General features: G+C 40.4%; 1 protein-coding gene across 2 annotated transcripts in view; it reads left to right on the forward strand.

Moving 5' to 3' along the window:
* The window catches only part of dgkb (diacylglycerol kinase, beta), a 506131-nt gene that overhangs the window by 424761 nt on the left and 67867 nt on the right, over positions 1-13503 (forward strand). For both annotated transcript variants that reach the window (XM_078421953.1, XM_078421946.1), the window contains exon 22: positions 3522-3714. In XM_078421953.1, the coding sequence (XP_078278079.1) occupies positions 3522-3714 (193 nt within the window). The remainder of the gene's footprint in view (positions 1-3521; positions 3715-13503) is intronic.

Below are 13503 nucleotides of genomic sequence, written 5' to 3' on the forward strand. Positions count from 1 at the left end.
AATCACTTTTGGGCTTTCAGCAGAACTATTTTTTTTCTCTTAATTCTGCATGATGATAACTATTATGCATAACTTACATAATCGCCATGGTTTTAACATGATTAATTGGCTTTGACATATTTTCAAAGTCAGAGGACATGAAAAATGTAACAGTATTGCAAAATCTCTCTTAAATTGGTATTAAGGTATAAATCTTGTCTTTGAGCAGTGGTGTAATTTTTTTGCTTGTGAATTGTCATTCGTTCTCATCCCTCCAAGCTTTTATTTATCTTGCCTTTGATCCGTCAATCAAAAAACATTAAAAAAAATATGACCACTAACATTTGTATCCATTCCCCCTTTATTACATCCATGTGGAGATTGGCTCCATCCTGTTAGATGGTTTTCCTCGAACTGAATGGAACTTTGCACTTACCGATGCAAAGAATTGCAAACTAAACCCCTATCCCAGCATTTTCTAACTGTATGACACAGAAACATCAGCATAAACTGCAGCACCAGTATATTGACCAATATCATTCTCCCGCAAATATCATATAATTTTTGAGCACTGATTTGCACATCATGCATGAAGAGTTTTCATTGCCAATGTTTGCTTTTGTATTTCATTAAACCTGATTCATGATGATAAAATCTTTACTATTGGCAGAAAAAGGAGATAGTTATCATATTACAAATGATAGGTTGGGTCCACCTGTGTTGATCTATAATTAGCATTGTTCTTTATTTTTTATCCTTATTTTTATATTTTGAATAACAACTGTGGAAGCAGACAACATCTTGATCCAAAAATAGTACAAAGGGGGTTAGTTTGCAGACTGCAATTGGAATAAGTAGGTAAAGGATTTAAGGTGCAAACTAATAATCCTTGCAGTTTTAGGGCCTACAAAATTTGACATTTGTTGGAAACTAAAATCTCCCACTATAAAGTTGTACCAAGACACTTAAAAGAAGCAGCATAAGAAAGATATATGTAAGGTCTATCCATCATGTTTGCACCATTACATTTTCCTTCCGGACAATTTAGTTTTAACCAGATGTTTCAAGGCTGAATATCAAAGGGTCGACCTGCCTTGCAACAAGTTCAAGTGGGTATAATGCCTGGTTGATACAATCAGGGACTTTGCCAAAGACAGTTGGAAATCATAGTGCTTCAGCTTCCTTCTGCCACTCGTCCGCGATCAACCCCTGCAGTCACCGTAAAGCAGGTGGAAGTTTGTCTTTTTTGCCAAATTTTCGATATTTTGAATGCATGAGGATGATTACCTGCCAGCTGGTCAATTTTGCTGATTTCACTCGTGTGACAATTGCCATTGATGATACACTTTCATTTCAGAGTGCTGTCCCCCGTTGCCTCCCTCCTGTGACCTGCATCAGCAGCCCTTGCTTCAGTAGTTGAGCAGTACATCTGTGCCTCCTTTATGTTCCCCTTTCCGAGTGGTAATTAAAAGCAATAGGCCTTCTTGCTCCGTTAATATCTTTGATCAGTTTTGGGACATTCCCTTATGTTGGCATCTCATTCACACTTAACCCCAACTCTCTTCCCTTCTCCTCCCCCCAGCTGATGTTTGAAGAAGGGTTTCAACCCAAAACGTCACCCATTCCTTCTCTCCAGAGATGCTGCCTGACCCGCTGAGTTACTCCAGCATTTTGTGTCTATGATTTAAACCAGCATCTGCAGTTCTTTCCCACACACTTCTATTTAAACAGGATCTCCAAAATCTACTCAAAACTCTACATATATTTTCACTCATAATGCAAGGTGAAAATAAAAGTTTTTTTTTTTTAGTTTTAGGAAATGGAGAGTAATCTTGTAAAATGTACACCTGTAAAGAACCTGACAGATTTTAATCCCTTTAAAACTGAAATGAAATGTTTTACGGGTGATGTGGCAGAAGGACAAACTCATGTTAGTTTACTATTCCTGATTAAAAGGAAAAAAATAGTTAACTATGTTAACTTTTGATTAAGATTCCTCAATTTTTAATTCAGGAGCCTTAAATCCTGTTTAGTACACAAAAACTTGACATTTTCAGGCAACATTAAATGTTCTGATAGCTTGTTTCAGAGAATGAATGATGCCTGGGCTACTAAAAATGCCTATTGTTTCTACTGTCAATTGAATGTTACATAAATCTATTTTTTGTTAATGTTTATCAGTGGGTCACTATATTGAGTGTGATTTTGATGATGATGAAATGCTGCTGTCTGCACCTGTCCTTCCTGACTCCAGCTGCCCTCGGCTCCTCAGCAGTAAGCCAAGGGAAATTTAAGAACCCCTGCGGGTCTTCTATTTAGAAGGATTACTCTTCATGAAGATTAAACGCAGCATGTTAACTTTTAAGTATAGTTATGGAGATGCATAAATGAACAAATTAATTCAGGAACATTTGCAACACACCAAACTTCAAGAGATCAGAACCCCTGAATCTTGAATGGCACCACACTAATAGATTGCTACAGAGAGCAGTAATCCTGTGCCAAAACATTTCTGGAGGGAAATAGTCCCCAACTAAATATTCATTTAAATTCTAGTCTGAGGTATGAAACAAATGAGCTTTGCACATCTTGCTCCTCCAGGGTCAAGCTTAGGATGTTATATTAGGTCTTCAATCAAATTCCACCACCTTTAAATTCCTAACAGGCCTCTGGAAAAGCCCAGGAGCTTGCACATACAAAGATGAAGGGCCTTCATACATCCAAAGGCTTCCTTTGCAGCTGAAATGTTCTCCATTTCCATTCCGCTTTAGTTGTGGAAAAACTTTGCATCGCCACTTTTAGAATCAAAGTTTTGTACCAAAGCACTGCAAGGTACACCACCTCCAAAAATATTTGCTTTCAGTTCATTTCAGCTGCATTTTGGAAGTGCAATTCAAAGTGAACACATTTTTTGCATTTTGAGTTGGCACGAACAACAGTGGAAGAAGGGTCTCGACCCGAAACGTCACCCATTCCTTCTCTCCCGAGATGCTGCCTGACCTGCTGAGTTACTCCAGCATTTTGTGAATAAAACAACAGTGGACATATCTAGTGCAGTGGAACAGGATAATTACTCAAGAAATGAAAGGCCTCGAAAGAGTGGATGTGGATAGGATGTTTCCAGTAGTAGGAGAGTCTGGGACCAAAGGGTACAGCCTCAGAATAAAAGGAATACTAAAGAATGGAGATGAGGACGAATTTCCTTAGCCAGAGGGTGATGAATTTGTGGAATTTATTACCACAGGCAGCTGTGCAGGCCAAGTCATTGGTATATTTTTAAAGCAGAGATTAATAGGTTCTTGATTAGTAAAGGAGTCAAAGGTTACGGTGAGAAGGCAGGAGAAAGGGGTTGAGAGGGAAAAATTGATCAGCCATGATTGAATGGTGGAGCAGTCTTGATGGGCTGAATACCTAATTCTGCTCCTATGTCATGGTCCTCCCTGGTCCCTGCCATCATGACGATTGACTGGACGTCACTGACGTTTATAGTTAAAATTGCATTTCAGTATTTATTTTATTCCTACTGTGATTCTACTCTCTAGTGTGATGGAATACTACTGGATTTGAGCAATATGCCCTTGGAAGGCATAGCAGTTCTCAATATACCAAGCATACATGGTGGATCGAACTTGTGGGGCGAGAGCAAGAAACGACGCAGTTATCATCGGACAAGCAAGAAGGCGCCCGATAAACGGACGGTTCTCGACACCAAAGAGCTGAAATATTGTGTTCAAGGTAGGAAGCTGTCTGGAAATGTTCTTAAGTTAACCATGACAACATAAGAAACTGATTCTAAAATCAATCAACAAATCAGATGTTCATATTTATGATACATGTTAAGGTATTTTCCATCGGTACAATTCACAAAATACTCTGATTTAATCTGTTAGGAAGACATTAATGCTTGATAAATTACAGTGTGTTTTTAAATTTGTTTGTTTCTTCTAAATACCAAATACTGTACCAAAGGAACTTTATAAATAATATATTTACAAAGATCAGACCATTCAATGATAGAAATCTAAAACTAATTCAGAAGCAGCATTTGTTAAAGTTCAAGTACTTTCGGCCTCTCAGGAGTTCTTGACATATTAATATTTTGTTAGAACTGAGTGTATAATGCTAAAGCGAGCTAAGATATCTACTTCTTATCCATCTCTATACATTTATGTTGGAATTAAGATATGATGCAATTTGGAATCAAAACATTGGGGCTGTCAGCATCTTTATATGGTTGATTGTGTACACCTAAATTATAATCAGGGCAAAGCTAACGCATGAAAAATGATTCTAACTAAAATACCATTATTTATTTGTTGGATTAGCATTCAGCTTTCTTATGTGAATATTGAAATATACACATGTATGCTCAACACATGGTGTCATTCTCATAGACTCGCCCTCTCTCAGTCACTCCCTCAGTTACTCTCTTCCTCACCATCAAAAGGGTGGTAGAGCTGCTGCCTCACAGCTTCCGAGGCCTGGGTTCGATCCTGATGTGAGGTTATCCACTTTTCGGCAGAAACAAGTAGGCAGATTATTATCTCAATGGAGTTAGGTTAGTTAAGGAGGAGGTGCAGCGAGACCTGGGTGTCCTTGTACACCAGTCACTGAAAGTTGGTGTGCAGGTACAGCAGGCGGTGAAGAAAGCTAATGGAATGTTGGCCTTCATAACAAGAGGATTTCAGTATAGGAGTAAAGAGGTTCTTCTGCAGTTGTGTAGGGCCCTGGTAAGACCACATCTGGAGTATTGTGTACAGTTTTGGTCTCCTAATTTGAGGAAGGACATCCTTGTAATTGAGGCAGTGCAGCGTAGGTTCACGAGATTGATCCCTGGGATGGCAGGACTGACATAGGAGGAAAGATTGAAAAGACTGGGCTTGTATTCACTGGAGTTTAGAAGGATGAGAGGGGATCTTATAGAAACATATTAAATTATAAAAGGACTGGACAAGCTAGATGCAGGAAAAATGTTCGCAATGTTGGGCGAGTCCAGAACCAGGGGCCACAGTATTAGAATAAAGGGGAGGCCATTTAAAATTGAGTTGAGAAAAAACTTTTTCGCCCAGAGAGTTGTGAATTTGTGGAATTCTCTGCCACAGAGGGCAGTGGAAGCCAAATCACTGGATGGATTTAAGAGAGTTAGATAGAGCTCTAGGGGCTAGTGGAATCAAGGGATATGGGGAGAAGGCAGGCACGGGTTATTGATTGGGGATGATCAGCCATGATCACAATGAATGGCGGTGCTGGCTCGAAGGGCCGAATGGCCTCCTCCTGCACCTATTTTCTATGTTTCTATGACCTGGGTGCTTTTTATATGGAGTTTTTATATTTTCCCTGTGACCATGGATTACCTTCTGGTGCTCCAGTTACATCCCACATGTACGGGTTTGCAGGTTAATTGGACTGTAAATTGTTCTGAGTCTCGAGAGAGTGGTTGCGAAAGTGGGATAGCATAGAACTTGTGTGAACGGGTGAACGATGATCGGCATAAACTCGATGGGCCGAAGACCTTGTTTTTGTGTTGTATCCTTCGATCAATTAATCAAACATTGCACAGGGCTTCAGACAGATAAATATTCAAATTGTGAACTTCGTGGAAGTAAAACAACGTTGTTCAGATTTTCATAGAATATAGAACAGCACAGTGCAAAAACAGGACATTTGGCCTACGGCGTCTGTGCTGAACATGATCATAAGGCCACCACTTATCTATCTGCACGTACCCCATATCCCTCCCTTCCCTTCATATACATATCAAGTCAAGTCAAGTCAAATTTATTTGTCACATACACATACACGATGTGCAGTGAAATGAAAGTGGCAATGCCTGCGGGTTGTGCACAAAAAGAATTACTATCCAAATACATATGGTTATCCAAAAGTATTTTAAGTGCCATTATTGCATCTGCTTCAACCAACACTCCAGGTAGTACATTCAAGGCACTCATCGCCATTTGTGCTAAAAAGAAAACTTACCCAACACATCTCATTTAAACATTGCCCCTCTTGCCTAAAAACCATGTTCTTTTTAGTATTTGACTTTTCGTTCCTGGGAAAAAGATTCTGACTGTCCTCTCATAATTATTCCTCTCATAATTTTGTATACAATTTTCCTTGTCGTTCCCTTTGCAAAGATCAATCACCTGTGAATGTTATTATAGTTTAAGCACAAAATGAATGCTGTTGCCCATTTTCTCCCCATCCATAAAACTACACTGGATTTCAAGCCTCTTATTCTGTGAGAGTAATTTTACTTTCACTGCTGGGTGTAATATCCATGACAGTAAATTAGGTGCAAATGACAAACATTTGGTGGTTTCAATTCAATCCCATTCATTTTTCCCAATTCCCAATTCAAAATTCCCAAGCATTTTTTCTCTTCGGTTTCTTGCTTCCTTCCTTTTGCGGTGGCAAATCTTGCCACTAATTGCAAAACAGCCTTAAATTGGTGCTTCTTTCCTCCATGTTGCTTCAATACTGCACTTATCTCCCCTTTGTTATACTTTGATATGCAGCGTTTTATGAAGGAACAATCTCATTTTGATTCATTGAATCCATCACGTGCAATCAAAGACAAGTAAATGCGCTAATTTCCCCATCAACTTCACCTTGATCTTTACATATTGTCAAACACTGGTTTCAAAGCTTCTGTAGAATATCATGGGTCATTTCCAGCCATTGACTGCAGCACACCTATATTCCAATCTTCAGTAATATTTTCATAATATGAAAATAATATGTGTAGCGACGTTACTATTCAAACAGTGTCCCAATTTTCAACAATTTGTCTCTGAATATGAGGGCTGATGTTTACATTTTGGGCTTGAAAGCTGTATTAGCCCTCCTTTTTGGAGTAGGACCATGACTGTCAGGAAGACTAATTGAAATTATAATGGTAGCTTTCAGGTTTTCTCAACCGACAAAACTTTGAACATTTGGGCAATTACAAATTATTTTGTTGTACTTGAAAGACATGGTGCACGACAAATTTGGGATACATTTTCAGGAGGAATCATTTGTTTTTGTCCCCTAATACACAATGTGTCTGAGGCTACAGGCTGTTAGCTGCATTTGTTTTCATTGGATTCCAGTGAATTTAATAGGTTAGGTTTATTATTATTGTCATGAGTACTAAGGTACAGTGAATAGCTTTGTTTTGCATGCTATTCAAATAGATTAGATACATGATTAAGTCAAACTCAAGTACAATAGATAGAGCAATGGGGAAGATTCAGAGAACAGAATATATTTCTTAGCATTGTAGGGGCATAAATTCTATAGACAATATCGAATGTCAACGATGGTGTAGAGATTAATCGGACAGTACCCCAGTTTATGGAAGAACCCTTCAGAAGCCTGGTAACAGCTGTTCTTGAGTCTGGTGGTGTGCATTTTCAAGCTTCTGCACCTTTTTCCTGACAAGAGCAGAGAGAAGATGGAATGACAGGGGTGGGACAAGTCTTTGATTATGTTGGCTGCTTTTCCAAGGCAGCATTTGTGTGATGGACTGGGCTACATCTACAAATCTCTGCAATTTCTTATTGTTTTGGGCAGAGCTGTTCCCAAAGCAGCCTGGGATGCTTTCTATGGTACAGAAGTGAACTTCGGGAGCTGAGATCAACCAGTGGGTCAATTCCCTTGGTTCATATTTAACATGAGCAAATAATGAGAAATCTTCTCTGCCTCTTCATCAAGTGACCGACTCTGAGCAGGGATGTAGTAGCATTATAGATTCAGCTTGCTTATCAAGCTCACTGCCTGCATATTTACACAAGCAAATGACCAATTTGACGGTTTCTGCAAGTTCCTCCTGTAACTAGGAAACCATTGCAACCTAAATTAGACAACACTGGCAGATGGCTGATTCAGTCCATTAATCATTAGTCTCAGTTGATGATACAAGGATAAAAGTACAATTTCCTGCACCAAGGAGAAGGACACAGAGAACAGTGAGATCACTGTGGGTACACTCATATGCAGGGGTATTTTGTGTTCAAGAATGACGGAGTGTTGTGTTTCGTGAAGAGAACCAAGGTGGATAAGTCCATAAGTCCAAGATGACATGGTAGTTTGGATTCAGAACTGGGTTATCCAGAGTTGACAGCTGATGGTTTTGGAAGGGTGTTATTTTAGCTGGAAGAATGAGCAGTGGTATTCTGCAGGGGTCCCTCCAGGGACCTATGTATATATATGTATATATATATATATATATATAAGTTCAATAAAAATATTGATGGGTTGGTTAGAAAGTTTGCCGATGACACACAAATTGGTGGATTAAGGACTGAAGACAGCTGTCAAATGATATGGCAGGATATAGATCAGTTACATATATGGGCAAACAAAATGGCAGGTGGGGTTCAATCTGGGCTAGTGTATGGTGATGCACGTTGGGAGGTTGAATGTAAGGGGAAAGTATATCGTAAATAGCAGGAGCCTTAACAGCATTGATGTACAGAGAGATTTTGGGGTCCAACTCCTTAGCTCCCTGAAAGTAGCAATACAAGATAGAAAAGTAAAGAAGGTGTATGGTATGTTTGACTTCATCAATCATGGCAATAAGTATAAGAGTGAGAAAGTCATGCTGAAGTTTTACAAAATTTTGGTTTGGCTGCATTTGGAAGTTGTCTGAAGGTTGCCCCATTACTGGAAACATGAAGGTTTTGGAGAGAATGCAGATGAGGTTTAACAGAATGCTGCCTGGATTAGAGGATATTAGATAAAAGGAGAGGTTGGACACACTTTATTTGTCTGGAGCATCGAAGCCTGAGCGGAGACCTGATGTGAGAATATAAAATTATGAGTCGCGTAGAAAGATGGTCAGCATCTTTTACCCAAGGTTGAATTGTCAAATGCTAGAAGGCACAGCTTTAAGGTGTGAGAGGGAGAATTTAAAGAAGACGTGCAGTCAAGTTTTGTACACAGATGGTGATGGGGGCGTTGCCGGGGGTGGTGGTGGAAGTGGATATGACAGTGGCATTCATGAGCCTTTTTGATAAGCACACGCATATGCAGGGATTGGTGGAATATGGACCACGTGCAAGCAGAGGAGATTAATTTAACTTGGCGTCATAGAGTCATACAGTGTGGAAACAGGTCCTTGGGCCCAATGTGCCCACACCGACCAACATATTTCATCTACACTTGTCCCATCTGCCTGAATTTGGCCTATAACCCTCTAAACCTATCTTATCCATGTACCAGTCTAAATATTTTTTTGAAGTTTCATTAGTTCCTACCTCAACTACCTCCCCCGACAGCTCGTTTGTATACATCCACCATCCTTTGTGTGAAAAGGTTACCCCTCAGGCACTAGTTAAATCTTTCCCGTCCTCACCGTCAACCCATGTCCTCTGGTTCTCAATTCCTCTAATTTGGGCAAAAGTCTCTGTGCATTTACCCGATCTATTCATCTCATGATTGTGTACACCTCAAAAAGATCACCCCTCATCCTCCTGCGCTGCAATGAATAAAGTCCTAGCCAGCTCAACCTCTCCCTATAGCTCAGCCCTCCAAAGACCTGGAAACACCCTTGTAACATTTCTCTACACCCTTTCCAGCTTGACATCATTCCCAAAACATGGTGCCCAGAACTGAACACAATACTCTAAATGTGGCCTCACCAACGTCTTATATAAGTGCAACATGACCTTCCATCTGCTATACTCAATGCTCTGACTGATGAAGGCCAATGTGCCCAAAGCCTTTTTGACCACCCACATCTACCCATGATGCCACTTTCAAAGAATTATGTACCTGCACTCCTAGATCCTTCTTGATGCACAACACCCTACCATTCACTGTGTAGATCTTGCCCATGTTCGACTTCCAAAAATGCAATGCCTTACATTTCTCTATATTAAATTCCATCAACCATTCCTCAGCCCCCTGCCCAAAGGATCAAGATCATGTCAGCACAGACACAATGGGCAGTAAGGCCTATTCCAGCAAATCTGCTACCAGTAAAGAGCTGGATCCTGGACTAAATATCTGATACTGGCATTGTAGTGTTAGAAAGTACAGTTGCACTTATAATGGACAACATGAAGGGAAGAGAGTAAATGAACCACATAAATAACAATGTAAACACAGCCTCATCTGCACCTGTGAATGCCAGAACTGCTGAGGTTGGTCCAGATTTGGTAGTGTGTCTTGCGGAAGATGTCATATAAATTTTTGTGCATAGCACCATCCATCTATTCCTTTCCTTCCCTTTGAGTTCCAAATGTACATCTAATGAAATGTTTAAAGTTATGGAAGATTTAAAGAAGCAAAAGTTTACTGCCAGTAATTTGGTGAATCAGTAAGAGGAGATTGCCATCTCTGGGTAATCACAAGAAGAATGAAATTGGAAGGGATAGTAGAATATGGCATTCAGTACAACAAGTATTGAGGCAGATATTCGAATGGCAACTGTAGACAAATGGGTTTTCATGGATGTGATTGATCCCAGTTCAATACTTAACTGCTGAGGAATAAGCAAGTCCCAGGTCATTTTAATTTTGGGGGTTGATTAAAATTCTACCAGCTAACTTCCTTTACATGAGGACCAAGTAGTTGACACAAAGCTAAGCAGATTTACAGGACAAATTGCAACTCTCCTCCACCCCACCCCCCACTCCCTTCTCGTCAATTCCCCTGCATCAAGGAATCAGCTAAAGGGCCATGAGGATCCCTGCAATCAGAAGAGTTCAGAAGTCGCCAAACATCATCTGAAAATTAAACCATAAAACATAGGAACAGAATTAAACCATTCAGCACATTGTGTCTACTAGGCAATTCTTTTGCTCACACCCCTATTTTCCTGCCTTCTCCCCGTAACTTTTGACTCCTTTCCGAAGCAAGCGCCTACCAATCTCCACCTTAAAAATACCTAATGTCTTAACCTGCACAGCTGTGCAATGAATTCTCACAGATTCACTACCCTGTGGCTGAAGAAATTCCTCCTTTTCTCCATTCACAAAATTAGTTTGTGAACATCAAATGCAACAACCTCATTTGAAAGTTCACCTGAGTGACCGTCTCGCGGAGGAAGAGCATTTGTGATAGCATGCCGGTGATCCCCGAGGTGATTGGGAGATGGGGAGGAAGGGATTATATTTGGCTACCGTCGTAAGATCATAAGGTCATAAGTGATAGGAGTAGAATTAGGCCGTTCAGACAATCAAGTCTACGCCATTCGTTCATGGCTCATCTATCTCTCCCTCCTAAACCCATTCTCTTGCCTTCTCCCCATAACCCCTGACACCCGTACTAATGAAGAATCTATCTACCCCTGCTTTAAAAGTATCCATTGACGGTCTCTACAGCCTTCTGTGGCAAAGAATTCCACAGATTCACCACCCTCTCCACCCTCCAGTGGAAGGAACTTCTCATCTCCTTCCTAAAGGAACGTCCTTTAATTCTGAGGTTATGACGTCTAGTCCTACATTCTCCCAGTAGTGGAAACATCCTCTCCCCATCCACTCTATCCAAGCCTTTCGCTATTTTGTACGTGTCAGTGAGGTCCCCCTCATTCTTCTAAACTCCAGCGAGTAGAGTCCCAGTGCAATCAAATGCTCATCATATGTTGACCCACTCATTCCTGGGATCATTCTTGTAAACGTCCAGGGCCAGCACATTCCTTCCTCATATATGGTGCCCAAAATTGCTCACAATACTTCAATTGCAGCCTGACCAATACCTTATTGAGACTCAGCATTACATCCCTGTTTTTGTATTCTAGTGCTCTTGAAATAAATGCTAGTATTACCTTTGCCTTCTTTACTGCCGATTCGACTTGTAGATTAACTTTTTGGGAATCCTGCACCAGCACTCCCAAGTCCCTTTGCACCTCCGATTTCTGGATTCTCTCCCCATTTTAAAAATAGTCTAGGCCTTTATTCCTATTACCAAAATGCATGACTCCACACTTTGCTACCATCTGCCATTTCCTTGCCCACTCTCCCCACCTGTCCAAGTCCTTCTGCAGAGCCCCTGCTTTCTCTGCACTACCTGCCCCTCCACCTTTTTTCGTATAATCAGTAAACTTGGCCACAACGCCTTCAAGCCCCTCATCCAAATCATTAATATACAACGTGAAGAGTAGTGGCCCCAGCGGAACTCTGTGGAACTCACCACACAGTGAGTGTGTGGAAAAGACCCAGTTTGAAATTAGGCTGAAGGAACGGCAACTGGATATTCCCTAAAGTGACTAATTCCACCAGAAAGAAGCGAGGAACATAAGTGTTTATTTTCCATGTATTCTGATCATGTTATAGGCAGCATACCTTGTAGTATGTGCTCTGATGAACCTGCAGACAGGATTGCAGACAGGATTGCAGACCACTCCACGATTTCCATTACAACACACAGTCTCAAGTTAGTACTGCTGCCATTGAAACAAATAAACAGGGTAGGTAAAACCCACCCATATATTGCGTAGGGAAGGAATGAGGGATGTTTTCATTTGATGGGCAGTGTGGACACATATCCGACAGTGCATTGAGTATCCCTTCTGACAGTAGATATTTTGCCCATTGAGCCCTGAAGGATTCTGTTCTCTGTTTTTTTTATAAAAGGGAAACAGTCTGACAAGTTGACGAATGTTTGCTTGTTAAAAAAAAATAAAATGTAATATATAATGGCCTTGAGCTGTTACCATTATTGTTGCCATAATCATTATTTGAGAAGTGGTTTTAACGAAACTAAGAGTACAAGTGAGAATTAGAATAGATTTTTTTTTAATGGACTTTGGTGAGGATCACCTCAGATGCACAAGTCAGCACAAATCAAAAGATATATTTATGTTCGCGGTAACCTTCTACCCAGCAACTTTACTGATTTAAAGGTACAGTTCATTGATATAAGAAAAAATCTTGTTGCCGCAGCTTTAAGGTCAAAAGTGGTGAAAAGTTTTACTTGACCGGATGCGGAACAGGGATTTGGCTCAATGGTTTGTGTGCTCAGTTCATACTACTAGTAATTTTCTTTGTGATAAAATCAATGGAATGCCACAAATTAACCACAATAAACATCACTTTTGATCCAGTGAGATCCCATACTGGGAGCAAATTATCATAATTTTAAAGATGATTGGAATGATTTTCACTTTTATCACCAGATGAAAATTTGCTGATGGTAGGTGGCACAGTTGCACAGCTTGTGTGGCACAGCAGTGATGCTTGTAGAGCTGCTGCCTCACAGCTCTCGAGATCCGGTTCAATCCTTACCTCTGGTGCTATCTGTGTGAGGTTTCTCCCTGTGATCACCGGTTTTCTCACACATCCCGAAAGCAATGAACATTGATCACTGTAAATTGTCCCCAGTAGTTTAAGCAAGCGGTAGGATATGGGGACGTTGATAGGAATGTGGAATGCATAAAATGGGAAGATGTGGAGGATTCTGCAAGTGGGTGCTTGATGCTCAGAGGGTGAATGACCTGTTTCAGTGCAATATGGTGCTGCATCAGGGAGGAAGGAAGGTCTGATAGATTAAACTGCATTTATTTTTTAATGAAAGAGGCTTAAAAGGTCAGGCAAA

The sequence above is a fragment of the Rhinoraja longicauda genome, chromosome 2 (assembly GCF_053455715.1).
Source record: "Rhinoraja longicauda isolate Sanriku21f chromosome 2, sRhiLon1.1, whole genome shotgun sequence".
NCBI classification, from domain to species: Eukaryota; Metazoa; Chordata; class Chondrichthyes; order Rajiformes; family Arhynchobatidae; genus Rhinoraja; species Rhinoraja longicauda.